At 57.0% G+C, this 20,579-nt stretch overlaps 1 protein-coding gene across 4 annotated transcripts; it reads right to left on the bottom strand.

Moving 5' to 3' along the window:
• Positions 1 to 3,092: 3,092 nt before the first annotated feature.
• On the bottom strand, positions 3,093 to 20,562 carry LOC141736731 (uncharacterized). 4 transcript variants are annotated; one of them, XR_012585052.1, is made up of 3 exons: positions 19,583 to 19,806; positions 6,400 to 7,376; positions 3,093 to 5,804 (listed from the first exon to the last, which is right to left on the bottom strand). XR_012585052.1 is itself a non-coding variant. In XM_074571290.1 (3 exons), exons 1-3 carry the CDS (start codon positions 20,347 to 20,349, stop codon positions 17,675 to 17,677), a joined length of 447 nt encoding a protein of 148 aa, XP_074427391.1. In that variant the 5' UTR covers positions 20,350 to 20,562; the 3' UTR covers positions 16,223 to 17,674. The 4 variants fall into 4 exon arrangements, 3 of the variants coding, with proteins under 3 accessions (XP_074427391.1, XP_074427390.1, XP_074427389.1); XM_074571290.1 differs by lacking the exons at positions 3,093 to 5,804; positions 6,400 to 7,376 and adding exons at positions 16,223 to 17,680; positions 20,219 to 20,562 and having other exon boundaries at positions 19,611 to 19,920; XM_074571289.1 differs by lacking the exons at positions 3,093 to 5,804; positions 6,400 to 7,376 and adding exons at positions 16,223 to 17,680; positions 20,219 to 20,556 and having other exon boundaries at positions 19,583 to 19,920.
• Positions 20,563 to 20,579: the final 17 nt, after the last annotated feature.

The raw sequence follows: 20,579 nt of genomic DNA, 5'->3' as shown, positions 1-20,579 counted from the left end.
GAATGGAAGTTCCCCCTTGTGACAGCACATCACGTCCCCATAAGACCATAGGAACAGGCAGCACAAAAGGCTTGACGGAAGCCACTCGTCCTTCTGGGCCTTTGATTTGGATCAATTCCGAGGATTGGTGGCTTCTACCAACTCCTCCGCTTCCGGCTAACGCCTGAGGCACAGCTGCCAAAGGCCATTGTGGAGGCCACTTCGCCTGTGAAATTACGGTAACATCGGCCCCTGTGTCAATAATCCCATTCAGGATTACTTGCTGAGTGCCGTGAATAAGAGTACATTGACAAAGTGGTCGCTTCTGGGAAATGGACTGTACCCAGAGAATCTGTGGATCCCCAGTAGATCCAAAACCTCCTTGTCTTTGCTGCGGAGGTGGGTGAAGCGAAAGAGAGCTTGCGTTCTGCGGGATCAGTAGTAATTGTGCAATGCGGCTTCCTTTGGGTACTGTGCAAGGGGGAAATGGGGTCCAGGCCATGATTTTAATTTCCCCAACGGTATCCGCATCAATTACTCCAGGCAATACAAAAAGTCGGGCTAAGGTAACCGATGATCTCCCTAATAGTAGCCCTTGTGTTTTCGGGGGTAAATGACCTGAAACATTAGTTGCTAATAAATGAACAGAGGAATCAAGCCGTCCTAAGCCCCGCCCCTCCCCTCCCGTTGGCTGACTCCCACACGAGCCCCACCCCCTCCCCTATCCAGGCCACGCCCCCTCACCCCCGCCACACCCCCCCCCACCCCACTGACAGGGCCGTGTGCAGAGCGTGGGGGAGCGTGGTCTCTGCCTTGCCCTGCCTCTGCCCATTGGTTGATTGAGGAGGGGGCGGACCCAGCCGGGGGGAGGAGCCAATGGTAATCGATAGCAATAATCCCGCCCCTTCCCCCCCCCAACCCCGGGGAGGGGGCGGAGCCTCTGAAGCACAAACCTCGAAGGGCGGCATTTCCTCAAAATTGGGCGAAACGCCGGCTCCCAGTAACGAGCGGGCGGCTAAACTGGCAGCCGCCCCGTTTCACGGTGTCGCCCCGTTCCCGTATCCGCCACAATCGTCAGGTAAAGCCGCGGGATAACCGCATCCCGCCCCGCACCTCACGTAGCCTTGCGAGCGTCCTCCTCCTCGGGGGATCGACGATGGGGCATTTTTCACGCCGGCCGCGGCTGTTTTCTCCCTCAGGAGCCTCCTGATTTTACGCTTCGCCTTAACGGGCGAACGACGCCGCGCTTGCATATTTTGAGCCCGTTCAGTAATTATTCCACACCCGGGCCTGTTCGCAAACCCCCGGGGAGGCCAGGCCCGGCCGGTTGGGATTCTCAGCTGCCATTGTGGCGCTGGGGCCTGGGCCTGTGCGGTCAGCAAAGCCTGGCGCCCCCGCGACTAACATGGCGGCCAAAGCGGCTCCCCCCTGGGAGGTGAGGGCGAGCCCACGTTGTCCCCTTGTTCCCCCACTCCCCATCGCTCCATCCTTGCGCCCCCCATCCTTTCCCCCCCAAGTGCCCCCCATCCCTGACCCCCCCCATCCACATGCCTGACCTCCCCATCCCTGACCCCCCCATCCTCATCCCCCCCCCATCCTGCCCCCCCAGTGCCCCCCATCCCTGACCCCCCCCCATACACATCCCTGACTTCCCCCATCATTGCACCCCCCATCCTGACCCCTGTGGCCCCCATCACGGTCCCTGACCCACCCCCCATCCCGTCCCCCGCGTTCCCCCCATCCTTGTCCCCCCATCCACATCCCTGACCCCCCCCCACCCCTGACCCCCCCATCCTCATTTCCCCCCCGATCCTGCCCCCCCCAGTGCCCCCTATCACCGTCTCCCACATCCTGAACCCTGACCCCCCCATCCTTGTCCCCCCCATTCTGCCCCGCCATCCACATCTCTGACACCCCCATTCTGCCCCCCCAGTGGCCCCCATCCCTGACACCCCCCATCCACATCCCTGACCCCCCATCCCTTACCCTCACATCCTTGTCCCCCCCCATCCTGACCCCTGTGCCCCCCATCCCCCTCCCCCCCCGCCTTCAGCCTCAAAACCACCCTTTCCCACTTGGCGCCGCCCCGGCCTCCAAAATTTCCATATGTCTGGAGATGGCTCCGATGCCCCGATCCCTTGGGTGTCCTCCTCCCCCACTCCAGGGTCCCCCCAAAACACAAGGGTCCCCCCCGAACTCCTGCCCCCCCCCCAATCCCTTGGGTTCCCCCCAAACGCTGGGTCCCCCCTGAACTCCAGGGTCGCCCCCCAACTCCTGGGTCGCCCCCAAACTCCAGGTCCCCCCCCGATTGCTTGGGTCCCCCCCCAACTCTTGGGTCCACCCCGAACTCCAGAGCCCCCCCCGAACTCCTCCCCCCCCTCCCAAATCCTTGGGTCCCCCCCGAACTCCAGGGTCCCCCCCCAATTCCTTGTCCCCCCCCCCCACCAGGTGCTGCCCCAGCTCAGCCCCGCGAGGCTGCAGGAGCTCGAAACGCTGCTGGGGGAGGCGGTGCTGCCCTAAGCCCCGACCCTCCCCTCCCATTGGCTGCCTCCCACTTGAGCCCCGCCCCCTCCTTCTCTCCAGCCCACGCCCCCTCACCCCCGCCCCACCACCCCCCCACCGACAGGGCCGTGTGCAGAGGGTGGGAGGGGGAGGGGGGGCGTGGTCTCTGCCTTTCCCCACCTCTCCCCATTGGTTGACTGAGGAGGGGGCGGAGCCAGCCGGGGGGAGGAGCCAATGGTAATCGATAGCAATAATCCCGCCCTTTCTCTACACCCAATCCCGGGGAGGGGGCGGAGCCTCTGAAGCACAAACCCCGCCCCCTTGACCCCCCCATCCTCCCCCCAATCAATTGCAGCGCTTCCAGTGGGGCGGGGTGAAGCGTGGCCCCGCCCCCTCCCCCCCCCCGCAAAAAAAACTTGGGGGGGTGATGGTGTGTGTGCAATAAAGTGGCTTTTCCCATGGGGGGGGGGCTCGTCTTTGGGGGAGTTTGGAATGTGATTTGGGGGGGGCGCTGGGATGGGGGGGGCTCCTTTGGGGCGGGGGGAGGAGTCATGGGGTGGGGGATGGGATTTAGGGGCTGGGGGGGGCTCTTTTGGGAGGGGGGATGGGATCTGGTGGGGGGGGCTCCTTTGAGGGGGGGCTTTGGGCGGAGGGGTGTAGGGATAAAACCCCAAAAGTAAGAGAAAGTGAAATAAAATAATATAAAATAAAAGAAAAAATAAAATAAAATAAAATAATAAAATCAAATAAAATATAATAAAATAAAATAAAAAAGTAGATTATAAACCCAATAGCAATAACAACAACAATTACAATATTGATACTAATAATGATACTAATCGAGATAAAGGTGACGATAATAATAATAATTATTATTATAGTTAATAATGATTAAAAAAATTACTTTTATTTTCAGCCAAATGGAAGGGATTTGGGTGGCGTCAGGCGGCCGCAGCGGAAGAGGGCGGGAGGATGGAGGGCCCTGGGGGACACCCCAGCCCTAAAAGCCAACCCCCCAAAAAAATCCAATCCCCCCCCAAAATCCAACGCGAAATTCAACCCAACCAACCCAAAAATCCAACCCCCAAATCCCCAAATACGACCCAAAATTCAACCTGAAAAATCCAACCCCAAAAATTCCGCCCCCAAAAAAATCCAACCCAACCAACCCAAAACTATCCAACCCCAAAATCCCCAAACCCCACCCAAAATCCAACCCAAAAAAATCAAACGCGACATTCAACCCAACCAACCCAAAAATGTCCAACCCCAAAATCCCCAAGTCCGACCCAAAATTCAACCCAAAAATTCCAACCCCAGAAGAATCCAACCCAACGGACCTCAAACCCAACCCAAAAAAATCCGACCCGAAAAATCCAACCCAAAAATTCCAACACAAAGTCCAACACAAAACCCCATCCAAAAAATCCCCAAATCCAACCCAAAAAAATCCTGTCGACGCGGAAGGCTCGGACAATAACACAACGACCAACGTGATCAGGTTAATGCCACTTTATTGCACAGATAGCTCAGTTATTACAGACGTTCCGGTTCCGCATCACGCGCCGACACTTTGCCGATTGGCTGCACGAGCTGTGCATGCGGTAAGCAACACATTATAATTGGCTTAAAGCATCTGTCCAGGCGGACAATCACCCCTCCGATATCCTGGGTGAAGCTCTGCATTTCGCACGCTGAGTTCAGCACACTTTCTCACATCTTGTTGGTCTCAGCATTTCTAACATCCCTACAATGTTTTCACATAACCTTCAAACTTACAAAGCCTACATAGTTCTTCGGTGCTTGGAGTGTTCACAGATGACCCCTTTGTACTAAAACTCCTCCAACAGCAGCTTCTCTCTTTCACACTATCATCCCATTCCCATATCTGCCATACATCATAAGGCAAAGCCGCAGAATAATGGCATCCCACCCCGTACCTCATGTAGCTTCACAAGCATCCTTATCAGGGAACCACAGATGTTGTATTCTTCACGTCAGCTGCAGCTATTTTCTACCTCAGAAGCCTCTTGATTTTATATTTTTCCTTAACGTGTGAACAATGCTGTATTTTGTATTTTTAGCCAATTTAGTAATTATTCCACAGAGGGTGACTCTGCAGCACACGGATGCCCGGCCTCCCTCCAGCCCCTGCCCCGGGAAGGGGCCCCAGCACAGCCGCCAGCCGGCAGAGCGGCGCTCGGCCCCTCACCTTTCAAGGGGACGGGCAGCGCGGTGTTCTCCAGGGTCACGCCTGGCCTGAGGAGGCAGACCCTGCCGTCATTCCCCGCCTCGGGGCTCCAAGTTGCTGCGAGGGATGAAGCCTCGACTGCTGATGCTGGGCGGAGCAAGAGAGCACCGATAAGGCAGTTTGCAAAGCGACTCACAGCTCGCGGGCACTTCACGATTCACTTGGGATGGGACAAGTCCCCTCTGACATGGTCCAGTGCCTGCCCTGAATGTGGTGCTCATGAAGCAGAGCAAAACAGTTCCCACCCCAAGCATTTCTTGGCATAGCCCTCCCAAAGATGTTCTGCCTTCACGCCAGCTTTCCCACACAGTCCTTCCGTCAAAGCTTCCCGACTCCCCAGGGGACGACGGAATGCCCCGGGGCAGAAAGCAGCAGCATTGCTGCCTCCGACAGCGCCGCCTCCACAGCCAGGGAAACTGCTGGTGCTAATGCAAGATGTGGCCTCAGTCCTGGCTCTTCCCCAGGCCGTGGCACTCTGGCTGGCATTGCTCTCTCGGATGGCATCACCACCGTTTTCTTCCACTACCAGCACCCTTGTAGGGATTTACGGTTTGGGATTCAAGTTTCCCGAGCTCATCCCCCACCTCAAGCTGGGGTTTGCTCTCAAGTGAGCTAGCCTTTGGCCAAGTTAAACTACATGCCCATTGGAATGCCTAAGAAACACCACAAACACATGCGCTCCAGAATGATTTCCCCCGTGTTTTAACCCCGCAACCCCCGCCCCAAGAATGTAGGTCCCTCCGAGCCACCAGAACTCACTGCCCCTGCTTTGGCTGCCCCAACAGCAAGGCGCGCAGGAGCCCACACCTCCGCCAGACCAAGATCTGACCCTGCCCAGAGCCATGGGAGAACAACGGGGCAAGACTCTGCTGTGGAGAACGCGCCACAGCAACTCACTAGTCGCAGCCAAGGTGCTTACTGATCAGGCTCTCCCAGTTGTCCTTTGCTTTTCCAGACTGCCTCCGGGTGCAGAACTGGAGCACGCTGTTGGCACGAAGGCAGCGCAGCAGCTCCTCACAGTAATATGGGATCCCTGAGCTGGTTCGGATCAGGAACCTGCACAGGAGCAGACCTGTTGGGGACCAGCACAAGGAAAGTAAGGTGAAACACGGTTCAGGTGGGCGGCCAGTCACTCAGGCATACCAGGGTAGCCAGCACCTTCATCACAGCTACACCTCACTTTGGAAAGGGATCGTCCTCCCGCTGCCTTGGGCTTTTGTGCCCCCTGAACCTCCAGCCTTTGCTGAAGTCCATGGGAAAAGAACTGTGGACAATGCCCAAAGCACAGAGCAGTGATCCCTGCCTTTCTTCTCCTCAGGAGCCTGGAGAGGATGGACCTCTGCCCCGGGGAATCTCCCCCACAGCCCAGCCACCCAGACCAAGGCCTTTTCTGTTCACACGCAGACACGGCTGGGCTCAGGACTCTTCCTCCCTTCCTCCCTGTGCGGCAGCCAAGGCTGACACCTCCCAGGCTGGGTGTCTCGGGAGTTGCCCGCTCTCAGCTCACACCCACCAGGGTGAGGCATAACAAGCCGCCCACGCCTGGCACTCGCTAGAGTCCGGGATGCTTCTAGCGGCCCTGCGCTCCCTTGCCTGGGGGGCTGATTCCCTACCACCGTCGGCAGAGGTTCAGGCCCTCAGGAAGAGCTCCCCTGCCTCCAACTTACCTCACCAGATCCCTGGGGATGCTGACCACTCCGAGGTCCTTGCAGACTTTCTGCATCACAGCTGAAGCTTTCAGCTTGTCCAGATGAAAATAAGTGATTTTCTGGGACATGGCGTTGTCTGCTGCGGCTTTGCGAAAGCTCTCTGTTATCTCGTAGCCCGGGGCTAAGCTCATGACTGTGAAGAGGGAGACTTTTTGGAGCACGGGTAACGTGATGAACCAGGAGTCAGGGTCGATGAAATGGGCATTGTCGATGACAAATATGCCAAAATCTCCTGTAAGGCTCTGAAAAAAAAGCAGGTTGCTCTGAGGGGAATCCAGTGGATTCTCAACTGTCTTCCAGGGGACGAGATTTAGCTTCCGTCTCTTGAGGGAATGCTCTGAAGTCCCTCCCCAGCCACTTTCCTGCTTGGAAGCTTTGCCTTTGGGCTCCAGACCTTATCGGTCCGCCTGCCAGAGCACAGGCCCCCGTGCTCCTTCTGGGAAACAGGCCGAGGGCGAGCAGGACTTCCGAGACAGGCAGCCCTGCTGTCTCTGGGGTCTGGAGTGGGATGAAAAGCACTGAGCTTGGGCTCTTTCATTCTATCCGCGCCTGACCCAGGGGTGAAGGAGGAAAGGCCGTGGCCAGAAGCCACCTCCAACTCCCCAAAGAGGCAGAGGCGGGAGCGCAGCACGCAGGTGCTCCCAGGCAGTGTCTCCAGGAGGCTCTGTCGGGAGGCTGCAGTCCAAGGGCCAGGTGCCCTGGCAGAGGGGCTGGAGCGTTCCACGGCTGTCAGGGGATGGGCAGGGGCAGCGTCCCAAAGCTACAGGTGGAAAACCTGTATCTGTGGCCAGCATCCTGGCCTAAAGAGGCCCGATCAGCAAGTAAGTGGCTCTTTCCACAGCCCATCGTGTCCTCAAACGCCAGGATGTTCCTTTGGCCTGAATCCCTGTAGGCATTCGAGCAGCTGACAAAGAGGTCAGTCTCCTGCTTCCGACCTGCGAAGACAAACCAGAACACGAGCTGCTGGGAGCGTGCTGAAAAGCAAAGAGCCATCCCTTTTGCGGGCACCCTCCACCGCAGCTTCCCTCCCCGCCACCACATTGGCCAGCCTGCCGGCACCCAGGCCTCCTTCCCACCCGCTCGTCCATGCTTGGGCACCTCTGCCTTCCTCAGAGCGCTCGCAGGGCCACCTGGCCCCCTGCCCCACAGCGCAGCCCCCTCGCCCTCTGCCCTCTCCCACAGGCACAGAGATTCCGCCGGCCCCACGCGACTCCCCGCAGAGATCCAGCACAAGGCTGGAAGGGAGGACTGCAGCCGGTTCAGGCAGCTGCGTCCCAAACAGACTCAAAGCATCTCCTCGCTGTGCCGTGAGCCCCACAGCACCTCCCAGGAGCTAAGGCAGTGTCATCTGGACCGTACTGGTTTGGGCTGGGCTGGAGTTAATTTTCTTCGGCAATAGCTCGTACAGGTCTATGTTTTGGATTTGTGACCAAACATTGCTGTTGATAACACAACGATGCTTTAGTTATGGCTGAAGAGCGCCTGCGCAGCGTCGAGGCCTTTTCCGTGGCTCACGCCGCCCCACTGGCGAGCAGTCTGGGGGTGCACAAGAAGCTGGGAGGGGGCACAGCCGCCACAGCTGACCCCAACTGCCCAAAGGCCTATTCCAGACCATATGACGCCGTGCTCAGCAAGAAAATCCGGGGGAAAGGAGGAAGGGGGGGACGTTCGGAGTGATGGCATTTGTCTTCCCAAGTCACTGTCACACATGATGAAGCCTTGCTTTCCTGGAAATGGCGAGACGCCTGCCCGCCCATGGGAAGCAGTGAATGAATGCCTGTTTTGCTTTGCGTGTGTGCACAGCTTTTGCTTTCCCTATTAAGCTGTCTGTATCTCATCACAACAGTGTTCTCACTTTAACCCTTCTGATTCTCTTCCCCGTCCCACTGTGGGGAGCGAGCGGCTCTGTGGGGCTGAGCTGCCAAGCGGGGTTAGCCCGCAACAGGGCCCAAAACATTCGGCAAGACACCGAGTGAATACAGGCATCCCCTGCGTCCTGCCATTCCCATGTCTTCGCCCAGATGCTGCCAAGAAAGGAACTCTGAGGAGTACAAGGAGGAGAACCCACCGCCAAAACTCTCCATCGGTTTGGCAGAAGGAAATCTCTTTCCTGACCCCAAAGACAGGGATCAGTTTAGCCCCCAGGCTGTGAGCAGCTCCACAGTTGAAAGGAACCTTCCTACCAGGTCTGGAAGACGACAGGGAGCAGCAGACGCCCCACCTCGCTTTCCACCCCAAAAATATCAAGCAAGCAGAGACCAAGACAGGTGACGCTTCCTTAGGGCTGCTGCAGGCAACACCATCCCTGGTAAAAGCCTCTCCCTTCCCAGCAAGGCACTCAAAGTCACCAAGGGGAAGAACCTGGGCTTCAAAAAAGCGCGGCATTCTCCACCTACCCAGCAAGGGGACGTACTCCCACCTCTTCTTGGTAAGACCCACGCCAAAGATGCTAGAAGCAGGGGAAACGACAAGACAAGTCAATGATCTGGTGAGAAGCCAGGGGACCTAGAGGAGCAGCCTGGCGTGGCAGGGAAGGAGGTGCTCCTCGGGTACCGGCTTTTCTTTGGAGCAGGGTGTTATCCCCTGCACGCTTTCCCAGCCAAAGTTCAAGCTAACACACTACCACAGCTTCAAGCGTAAAGAAGCCCAACGGCGACAGTGGGACAGAAGAAGATATCAAGAGTCCATCCCCAGAGGCCAAACCCAGAGAAATTGGAGAAGACAAGTGAAAGAAGCCAGGGCGTGCTGTTGGCTAAAAGACAGCTTTACCATGTTGGCCAGGAACACGAAGTGTCTTTGAAAGGAGGACTTGGTCCCTGAAGGGGTTGGGATGCCAAGCAACTGGCACCTTTGGCTCAAGTCTTCCCACAGTTTCAAAGAGACGGCAATGATAACCTTCAAACCGCCCTCTGAAGGGAAGGTCAAATCCTGTCCCAGAAGAAGAGCTGAGATTTCTGCAGGAAGACCTGAGGAAGAGTGTCCCGATGGTCCACGTTTCCCCATGGGGACCAGACATGCCCAAAGCTTCCTGCTCAGAGCAGCTGGGACAAAAATCTCCTTGCGTCAGCATTCCCAGGGCACACGGTGGAGCAAGCCCAGCACGGAAAGCACAGCCCAAAGCCCTTTAGACCGAGCCCACAAGGCCAGGTTGTGTCTACCAAGACAGACAAACCTTCCCCATCCCTGTGGTTTCACTCCTGCTCTCTCAGCAGCTGGAGACAGCAGCGGAGAGGGGCAAAAAGCCTGCCGCGCCAGGGCTTCCCACTGTCTCAGAGGACACTCACCTCTCCTCGGTGACCCCCACGTATTGACAGACAGGGCCAGGCTGGCTGAGGACTTTCATCTCAAGTTCATTTCATGGTCGCCGTGGAGACCAGCTTCAGTGCAGGTAAGGCCTCACTGGGGAAGGGGATCGTGGTGGATAAGGCCGGCAAAGGTCTCTTTTGAGGGCTCTTTCGAGGGCTCTTGTAGCCAGGAAAGGCGGCTAGCTCGTGCCGAAACCGGCAGCTCGGGGGCGGGCTGCTGACGCGGCAGGGGCGGAGTCAGCGTCACACGCGGCAGCTCTAAACGGGTGGTCCCGGAGCGCAGCGGCCGGCCGCTGCGCACCCAGCACGCGGGTAGCCTACGTGGGTCACCCAGGGCGGCACCGCAGTGCGAGCGAGCGAACAAGGAGCAGCATTTCGTACGGTGGGTCACTGGAAGCCTTGAGTCTAAGGTAAGCAGAAGCTGGGCAACCACAAGCAGAGGAACATCGGCGTGCAAGGGCACCTGCTCAGGGCGCGAGGGAAGCGAACAGCAGAGATCCTCCATCTCCCGGCACGAGAAAAGAACATGGCTGTAAAACAGTCAAAAGCTTCCGCGAGGAAGAACGTGGGAACTCAGACTGAGCTCCTCTGCAAGCACGTGGCTGTGCAGGTCTCGGGCTGTAATGAATGCCTGAGTCTGGCACTGCTCCCACAGGGTTCCAGAGACACTGTGTGCATACGGTGCGATCAAGTAAATGATCTGCTCAGGAAGGTGGTTGAACTGAAGGAAGAGGTAGAAAGGTTAAGAAGTATTAGGAACTGTGAAAACGAAATAGATTGGTGGAGCCATACCCTGAGGCAAAGGCAGCAGGAAGAGGCTCTATCAGAAGTGGATGACCCACTTCCCTCCTGTCACCAGGCAGAAGGAGAGGACTCAAGGGATAAGGGGGAGTGGTGTCAGATCCCTCCTCGGAGAGGTAAGCGAAACCTCTCACGGCCCCCCTCACCATCCCAACTGCCCTTACGTAATAGGTATGAGGCTCTGGAAATTGAGGACCAGGCGATTGAGGATGGAGGAGCTGATCCATCCAGTGAAATGCTCAGTGCTCGTCACTCACCCCCACGCCTCAGGACGTCCTCAACAAAGAAAGAAAGAAGGGTTATTGTAGTAGGTGACTCCCTTCTGAGAGGAACAGAGGGTCCTATCTGTAGACTGGACCCATCCCACAGGGAAGTCAGCTGCCTCCCTGGGGCCAGAATTAAGGACATACGGAGGAAACTCCCTTCCCTGGTCCAGTCATCAGATTACTATCCACTACTGATATTTCAGGTAGGCAGTGACGAAGTAGGTACCAGAAGTCTGAGGGCAATGAAGAATGACTTTAGGGCCCTGGGACGGCTGGTTAAGGGATCGGGAGCACAAATAGTGTTCTCCTCTATCCCATCATTTGCAGGGGTAGACAAGGGGATAAATAGGAGGAGCCAGCAAATTAACTCCTGGCTCCGCGACTGGTGCGTCCGGCAGGACTTTGGCTTTTTTGAACATGGGCTGATCTACAGGAAACCAGGCATGCTGGCATCAGGCGGGGGAAGCCTAACCCGAAGGGGAAGAAAGAGACTGGGACAAGAATTAGCAGGGCTTATCCATAAGGCTTTAAACTAGGTTTGATGGGGGATGGGGACGAAACCAGGATCACAAAAGTGGTGCCTGGGAGCAACATAGCAGTGCTCATGGGTAAAAGTGATAGCAGGGTCTTGCAGCCTGTCTCAGCGATGGTGGGGGATAGTGAATTGTGTGGCAGCATAGACACAAGGAGTAGTGATAATTTGGTAACTACAGTAGTGTCCGAGAATGACCAGGTGCAAATTAGGGCCTGTCCCCCCAAGAAAGTGGCAGGACAATTAACCCAACTGAAGTGCATCTACACTAATGCACGCAGCATGGGGAATAAGCAGGACGAGCTGGAGGCCATCGTGCAGCAGGGAAACTATGATGTAGTCGCCATCACAGAAACGTGGTGGGATGACTCACATAGCTATAGTGCTGCCATGGATGCCTATAGGCTCTTCAGGAAGGATAGGCAAGCAAGGAGAGGCGGGGGTGTGGCCCTGTATGTTAAGGAGTGTTACGAATGCTTTGAACTTAATGATGGTGATAATGGGGTTGAGTGTTTATGGGTAAGAATTAGGGGCAGGGCTAACAAGGCGGATATCGTAGTAGGAGTCTGTTATAGACCGCCCAATCAGGATGAGGAGGCAGATGAAATATTCTATAAACGGCTGGGAGAAGTCTCAAGATCGCGAGCTCTTGTCCTCGTGGGGGACTTCAATTTGCCGGACATCTGCTGGGAATACAATACAGCAGGGAGGGAACAGTCTAGAAGGTTCCTGGAATGTGCTGGGGATAACTTCCTGACACAGCTAGTGAGAGAGCCAACTAGGGAAGGTGCCCTGCTGGATCTGTTGTTTGTAAATAGGGAAGGTCTTGTGGGGGATGTGAAGGTTGGAGGCTGTCTTGGGAACAGTGACCATGAAATGATAGAGTTTTCAATTCTGCGAGAAGCAAGGAGAGGGGTCAGCAGAACTGCTACCTTGGACTTCCGGAGGGCGGACTTTGGGCTTTTCAGGAGCCTGGTTGCCAAAGTCCCCTGGGAGGCAGTCCTCCAGGGCAAAGGAGCCCAGGCAGCCTGGATGATTTTCAAGAAGGAAGTCTTAAAGGCGCAGGAGCAGGCTGTCCCCATGTGCCGGAAGACAAGCCGTCGGGGAAAAAGGCCGGCCTGGCTAAACAGGGAGCTAGTGTTGCAACTTAGGGAAAAAAAGAGGATCTATGGCCTCTGGAAGGAAGGGCAGGCCACTCAAGACGACTACAAAGAGGTAGTTAAGCTATGTAGGGAAAAAATCAGGAGGGCCAAAGCCCAGCTGGAGCTAAACCTGGCTTCTGTTGTCAAGGACAACAAAAAAAGCTTCTATAAATATATTAGCAATAGGAAGAGGACTAAGGATTATCTCTGTCCTCTAGTAGATGGGGCCGGCAACATAGTGACCAAGGATGAGGAAAAGGCTGAGGTACTTAATGAAGTCTTTGCCTCAGTCTTCAGCAGTAGGACCAGTTGTTCCCTGAGCACCCAGACCCCTGAACTAGAAGACAGGGATGGGGAGCAGAATGAAGCCCCCGTAATCCAAAGGGAAACAGTGAGGGACCTGCTTCAGCACCTGGAGGTGCACAAATCTATGGGGCCGGATGGGATCCACCCAAGGGTATTGAAAGAGCTGGCGGAGGTGCTCGCCAGGCCACTTGGTATCATTTATGAGCAGTCCTGGACAACCGGGGAGGTCCCAGCTGACTGGAGGTTGGCAAATGTGACACCCATCCACAAGAAGGGCCGGAAGGAGGATCCGGGGAACTACAGGCCAGTCAGTCTGACCTCGGTGCCTGGGAAGGTCATGGAACAGATCATCCTCGGTGCCATTGCACGGCACATGCAGGAGAACAGGGTGATCAGGCCCAGTCAGCATGGGTTTGTGAAGGGCAGGTCATGCCTATCAAACCTAATATCCTTCTATGATAAGGTGACCCACTTAGTGGATGAGGGAAAAGCTGTGGATGTTATCTACCTGGATTTTTGGAAAGCTTTTGACACCGTTTCCCACAGCATTCTCCTGGAGAAACTGGCTGCTCATGGCCTGGACAGGTGTACTCTTTGCTGGGTAAAAAACTGGCTGGATGGCCGTGCCCAGAGAGTGGTGGTAAATGGAGTTAAATCCAGTTGGTGTCCAGTCACAAGTGGTGTCCCCCAGGGCTCGGTGCTGGGGCCGGTTCTCTTTAATATCTTTATCAATGATCTGGATGAAGGGATCGAATGCACCCTCAGTAAGTTCGCAGATGACACTAAACTGGGCGGGCGTGTTGATCTGCTTGAGGGTAGGTTGGCTCTGCAGAGGGATCTGGGCAGGCTGGACCGATGGGCTGAGACCAATGGTATGAGGTTCAACAAGGCCAAATGCCGGGTCCTGCACTTGGGTCACAACAACCCCATGCAGCGCTACAGGATTGGGGCAGAGTGGCTCGAAAGCAGCTCGACAGAAAAGGACTTGGGAGTGTTGGTGGACAGCCGGCTGAATATGAGCCAGCAGTGTGCCCAGGTGGCCAAGAAGGCCAACAGCATCCTAGCCTGTATCAGGAATAGTGTGGTGAGCCGGACTAGGGAAGTGATCATCCCCCTGTACTCGGCACTGGTGAGGCCCCACCTCGAGTACTGCGTTCAGTTTTGGGCCCCTCGCTACAAGAGGGACATTGAGGTGTTGGAGCGTGTCCAGAGAAGGGCTACAAAGCTGGTGAGGGGCCTGGAGGACAAACCTTATGAAGAACGACTGAGGGAGCTGGGGTTGTTTAGCCTGGAGAAGAGGAGGCTGAGGGGAGACCTTATCACCCTCTACAACTCCCTGAAAGGAGGTTGTAGAGAGATGGGGGCTGACCTCTTCTCCCTGGTGACAAGTGATAGGACGAGGGGAAACGGGTTCAAGTTACGTCAGGGGAGGTTTAGATTAGATATTAGGAGACATTTTTTCACTGAAAGGGTTATTAAACATTGGAATAGGCTGCCCAGGGAGGTGGTGGATTCACCATCCCTGGAGGTGTTTAAAAAAAGGGTAGATGGGGCACTGAGGGACATGGTTTAGAAGTGGCTCTTGTCAGGGTAGGCTAAAGGTTGGACTCGATGATCTTAAAGGTCCCTTCCAACCTCAACAATTCTATGATTCTATAAAGAGAGGGGCGGGTAGAGGGAAGGAGGAAGAGGGACCTGGAGAAGAGAGGGACGGGGAGCAGAACCCAGTAGGAGACAGGAGAGGTATGGGGAAGATAAAACATGGCCGAGAGGGGCACGGAGGGACGGGGAGGGACGGGGAGGCAGACGAGGGCTGACAGGAGACCGGGAATCGCCACAGCTCCTGTGTTCTGCGCGGCCAGGAGATGTTCCAGCTCAGGCACTTCTGTACCCAGCCGGCCGGCCTTTCCCCCCTTCCTCTCCGGGAGCTCCGGCCGCCGGCCTGTCCTCGCCTCACGGGCGGCCCCTGCCCTCCGCTCAGCTGGGCCAGGGCCAGCAGCGCCGCCTTCTGCATCCCAGGGCAGCGATGGGCAGAGGAGCAGCAGCTGGGTATGTGCGTGGGGCGTCAGGGCCACCCTGTTTTTTCCCAGCCGAGCCCCAGCCGGTGCTGGCCCCGCGCTGCAGCCCCCAGGCTGAGGCTCAGGGAGCCATTTCAGCCGGGCCCGGCTGCCGGTTGCCAGCTGCCCTGGGCTCCCCGCGTTGTCCACAGCTCTCCTTTCCGCCAGCGCCAGGGACACGGCGGCATGGCTTGCCTGCTCCCCACAGCTGTCCTGACACGCGTCTGCAGCTCCTACGTGGTGTCCCTGTCACAGAAGTGATTTGGGTGGCAGGTCTCTCTTGCGGCACCCTGGGAAGGGGGCAAAGCAAACCCCATCCCTCCCGTCTTATCTTTGTCCCCAGGGAGAACAGGGGAGACCTACCGCGTGCTGCAGAGCTTCCGCAGAGCAGCCCAGGGGAGCTGGTTCTCTCGGAGGCCACCAGAGCAGCCTTCCTCCACCCCTGGTTTTGGTGGGAGATGGAGCGGTGCAGAGCTGTTTCTTAGGCATCCAGGAAGGTTTCCCAGTGCCGCCGGGAGAGATGCTGCTCCCAGGAAGCTCCTGCCCATAGAGCAAAGGCCGTTTCCAGCCACCCAGCGCCGGGTACAAATGCCCTGGGGGTCTTGCACGAGGATGGGGCCACCTGCCCGGTGGCTCTGACACAGGGATGACGAGCTGAAGCCCTGTGGTCACGGCTGGAGGGTTCAAAGTCTCCGAGTGCCTCAGCCTTTCTCCCTGAGAGGGTTTGACCAGGGGACTTTCTAAGGGCGTGAAGGTTGACGTGAAGGTGGATGTTGGCAGTGTCCTGGTGGCTCCGTCCCACTTTGAAGTTGTGATGTCTGAGATCTGGGGCCACCTGAAGGCTCTGGCAGAGCTCCGCAGGGAGTTTGTGTTCAATGTTTGGATATCTTAGGGCTACAACGTGCCAGGGTCATGGGGTGCTAAGGCTACGGGGTTCTGGGGTTCTGCAGTGCCAGGGTAACGGTCTACAAGGGTTATCACATACTTGTGTTAGGGAGAGACAGTGTTATCGGGTGCCAGGTTCTCGGCTTCCAGCGTGCGAGGGTTACGGGGTGGTTGGCTTACGGGACGACAGAGTACAAGTGGGATAGGATTGAAGCGTGTTATTTTTAGGGACAGGATCTGGGATTTTTGCTCCTGCTTTCATGGGTTGTTTGGTGTTGTTTTTTTAACTGCACAACTTTTTTCAGTAATGTTTCGCTTGATGTGCAACTCCTGGCTCTGCACATGTCAGCTAGCTTCTCAGCTGCTAGCCAGAGGGTGAGTCTTTGCGAAGATGAGTCTTTGCTGAGAGTGGTGGGCTCTGCACTGCCGGAACACAGGCTGGTTGTGTCTCACCGGTGCCCTCGGGTTGTGTCCCAGGCTCGCCTCACCGGCTTTGGAGAGCCCGTGGATGCTTGGGGGCAGACGAGTATCTCTGTCATCCTGTGCGTGTTAGGAGAGAGACTCGGGAATGTCTGGGGTGGGAATGTGAAAGACTTGTAAGGAGTTGTGGATGTCAGCTTTGAAGTATTTTGTTCACTTAGGCCAGAGTTTAAAAACCTATTTGACTAGAGGAAATTATCCAAGATGAATACTAGGGCTGCACTTTGACAGAAATGTGTTTCTTTTATTGGAACACGGTAATTTCGGGTGGATTTGGCTGCTGCGTTTCCTGCATCTGGAGGTAGATCCCTTTGCTGGTACTTCCCCAGGAGCAGCTGACCCTGTGGGTTCATGACGGCCTTTCCCTGGCCACTGCTCAGCAATGGCTGCGGCTTCACGGAGCTTCCTCCAGCGCAGGCTGTGCTGCTGGGTGGGGCTGAGGGGATGGAACTTTGAACCGGGGTTAAAACTCACCCGGCCCAAGCAGTGGTGTCGTTTTGGTAGCCAGCGTTCCCCCTAACCTGTGTGTCACCTCCTGCAGCTCGCAGCGCTGCTGCAGAAACGCCTGCGCCAGCAGGACGGGAGGAGAGGCAGGAGCAGGCAGACGGGGCTGCGTGTGCTCCTGGGAACCCCACGCAGCGGGGAAGCCGCACGGGGAATCCTCTCTGCCCAAACGGCACCGATGGGGCTCCCTGGCTCTTTCAGTGGCAAACAAACTGGCAGGAATCGTGGCCTGTTTGCAAAAGCAGGCAGGGAGCTCGGGAAGTGTTTGTGTCAGAGACACAGAAAGGGGCAGTTTTTACAAATTCTCCTGAATTTCTCAGAGAGCTGTGAGACCGGGAGGAAAGGAGGTCGGTAGGAGGGAATGTGGTTAGTGACATATCCCAGGAAGATAAAACACATATCTAAGTAAGGGCCGGTGTTTCTGAGTTTTGGCTGCTGAAATGGCAACCTGGATGTTCCGCAGCAATATCATACCTGTGTCTTGCAGCTAAAGGCTGAATGCAACCTTTGGCATCAGCCTTTGCAGCGCCCGGTAACTCTTTTATTCCTGCAGGAGCTTTGTGCACAGAAGTTGTCTCAGAGTGAAGAGTCCTCTCTGTAGGCAGACGCTGCATGTGTCCGTGCAGGTGCTGGTCAGACTAGAAGCCTTAACGCCGATATCGAAGGGCAGCTTGGCACTAGACTCACGCTGTAGCTCTCACAGCTGAGGAGATTTGTGTGTGTGTGTTCCCATCGTGCTAAAGGAATTTCCCAGTTTGGCATCTCTTGCGGAAGTACAGGGATCCTGCAGTTTTTCAGGTCTGGCTCAATGATCGTGTGTATCCAGGCAGCTGCCTGAGTGAGTGCACACTCCCTAAATGACTCGCCGACAATTAGTGACCTGGCGGGGAGTGATGTAGTTCAGGCCGTGTTGGATCTGTGCAAGGGTTTACAGCAGCTGCGGAACCACAAGGTGTCAACGCTGAGGAAGAAGAGCAGAGGGGATAAAGGGTCTTCAGAGGCTGTACTCATGAGCACTTTTCTTCCCAGGGGCTCTGGTGCTTTGTGGGCAGAAAACTCTCCCTGAAGTTCCTCCTGCTGAAAGGTCTGTTATGTTCTGTGTCTCCTGCTCCATTTTGGATCATTCTTACAAAACCAAATAATTTTATTTTTTCTTTTAGGTGTTTTTTTTTCCCCCCTCTCTAGGATGTGAAATGCCTGTTTTAGAAAAAAGCAAGCAGGTCCCTCTGGGAGGCATCCCCCCCTTCAAGAGGATCGACTGCACCCCTCAGCTTGGTGCCATCTGAACCCTGGCTGGGGGAGCACTTGATGCCACTGTCCCATTGAGGGCCACTGTCCCTTGAGGGCTGTGGCTCCTTGAGGGACACTGTCCACTTGGGCATTAAGCCACTGACTGCTCCTCTTTTGTTAACCCCTTTCCTCCCTGTGAGGAGCTGGGGAGCCTGTTGAGGGCAGGGTGGAACAAAGGGAGCCCCCCCATTCCCTCCTGGGAGACCCCCAAACAGAAGCCAGAGCCAGCAACCCCAGAGGGTCCTTGGCAGCCAACAGAGAACCCACGTCTGCCTCCTGTCGCAGCAACCCCTGCCACCTGCTTAGCCGTGAGCCAGGCTGGGCAGAGAGGCACGACTCCCCGCAAACTCTGCCCAGCCCCACCACCCTTGCATCCCTCCGAGCTACCCGCGCGCGTCCCGAGGCCCCAGAGCAGCCCCGCATGTCCCAGGCTCCTGGGCTGAGCCCTCTCCATCGGCCCGTTGCTCACCTCTCCCCTCCTCCCCACTGCGCTCAGCAGTGTGTCCACCTTTGGGATGCCAGCAGTGAGACGGTGCTCCATGGCTCCTTGCAAGAGCTCTCCTGGAGCTGTGACCCTGCGCTGGCACCTCTCGCTCCAGAGGCACCCAGCTGCGGCCACCACAGCCAGTCTCCCAGCAAGCGGCTCTAGAGAGCAGACGCACATTTTTGCATCGTCACTTTGCCGCGACACCGCACTGCACATCCTCATGTTGCCACGCCGCTGCCCGGCTGCTGCCCAGCCACCCTGGGGCCCACCTGGTGGCCCGTCTGGACCTGCATGTGGGCCACTCGCTCTCGCTTTGGACAGTCAAGATGTGGCTTGGACTCTAAAAATGACTGGCTGGATGCTAAAAATGCTGTTTGAGAGCTTGACAATGAGTCTTTGAATCTTAAAAAGGGCTTTGGAACTTGTAAATGAGGGTTTGTACCCTAAAAATGAAGCTTTGGGATCAAAACCATGATAATTTGGTCCCTTAGAGAGGGGTTTGGACCATAAAAATCAGGGTTTGGACATACAAAATGCATCTTGGACCCTAAAACTTACTGGCTTAATCCTACAAATGCCTCTTTGGAGCCTGAAAAAGAGGCGTTGGAAACTAAAAATGCGGCTTTGTACTCTTAAAAGGAAACTTTACGGACCACAACTGAGCCTGTTGGCTCCTCCCCAGCCCCCAGTGGGGTCAACAGTGTCCCCATGTCTCGCTGTGACATGGAGGTGGACAAAACTGCTGCTGCCATGGAACCAGCCCAGCAGGTGGCCGCTGTCCCCACAGCCCTGGGCATAGGGCACCTGTGGGGACAGGGAGGGGGACAAGAGACCTGGAGGGACAGAGACAGGGCTGGGGACAGTAGTGTCGACAGGACACCTGTGGGGACAGCGATGGGGCCATGGCACCTACAGGGATGACACTGGGGTCAGGGATAGGGTCAGCTGCAGGTTGTACACCTGCCTCTCCTCTGCGCTCCCACACGGGGAAGTCAGGGGGCTGAATCTGGCACGTGTGTCCCCCTCCCCGCAGTGTCCCCACACCCCAAGGTGCTCTCCCCATCTCCTCAGTGTCCCCCCCCAAACCTGTGAGCAGCAGAAGGGTCCACGTCACCTCCGTGCTGGTGACGACCGCCCGTCTGACGCGGATGGAGGAGGGGAAGCTGATGCAGAAGATGTGCTGGACGTCGGCTGGGTCGAACACCTCCAGGGTGTCGCTCTGCTTCTGCTCCGTCAGCATGCAGGCGTGGGGGGGCTCCCCACGGGGATCCACTGTCACTGTGGGGAGGAGGGGACGGTCACCCAGCATGGCGGTGGCAGGGGGGGAAGGGGGAGTGAGGGGTCGGCATACATCCCTGACGCCGTGGGAGAGGGCCTGGCAGGAGCAGGCGTGACGGCCAGAGTCACGGAGCAAGAGGTGGGTCCTGCTGTAACCCAGGAGGAAGAGGCGCTGCTGGGCAAGCGCCAGCTTGTGGTAGCCACGAGAGGGGGGAGACAGGATGGAGGCCATCAGTGCTCGCTGCCAGCCGCGGCCCAGGCTCTGCAGGTACGGCCCCTTGGTGTCTGGAAGGGGGACGCCAGGACATCTTCACTGGCCGTGGGACAAAGTGCCACCACCCCCACGCCCCCGTGGCAACGGCCGACTCCCAGTTGAGGATGGCGGCCCTCTTGCAGGGCCAGGCGCTGGCGGGGGAGAGGGGTGCGGAGGGGAGGCAGCGGCACGTCGGGTCCAGGCTCAGCAGGTCGCGCAGCGTCAGGAAGGAGATGATGTGCAGTAGCTGTGGGGAGAGGGGGGTGGAGAGCATCAACCCTGGGCACCCCCGGCTTTGAGAGGGAGGCCCCAGCACCGCCATCTCCCCCTGCTCAACTCATTGGCTCGGGGGCGCGTCCTCCCCCTCCTCACAAGCCTTCAGGCTGCTGCGGCGTCGCTTGGGTTGGCGGGAGGGGAGTGGGTGAGGTGATGGCGGGCGGCCCCACAGCCAGCGGCCCCTCTCCCATCCCGGCCCAGCCCACCGCCCTCCTCCTGGGTGCTCAGGCTGCACAGCAGCAGCACCCGCCCTTCCCCTGAGGTGATGCTGCCTCC

The sequence above is a fragment of the Larus michahellis genome (assembly GCF_964199755.1).
Source record: "Larus michahellis chromosome W unlocalized genomic scaffold, bLarMic1.1 SUPER_W_unloc_2, whole genome shotgun sequence".
Taxonomy (NCBI): Eukaryota; Metazoa; Chordata; class Aves; order Charadriiformes; family Laridae; genus Larus; species Larus michahellis.
Note: the sequence above shows the minus strand (reverse complement) of the source record. Positions and strands in the feature narration are given on the sequence as shown.

Bases quoted from the DNA above. Each gene is read 5' to 3' on its own strand.
- LOC141736731 (XM_074571288.1), bottom strand. From the start codon at position 20,006: ATGGCCTCCATCCTGTCTCCCCCCTCTCGTGGCTACCACAAGCTGGCG. The intron at 18,655-19,582 runs GTTTGGGGGGGG...TCTGCTCTCTAG, and splicing joins GACCCTTCTGCTGCTCACAG to AGCCGCTTGCTGGGAGACTG.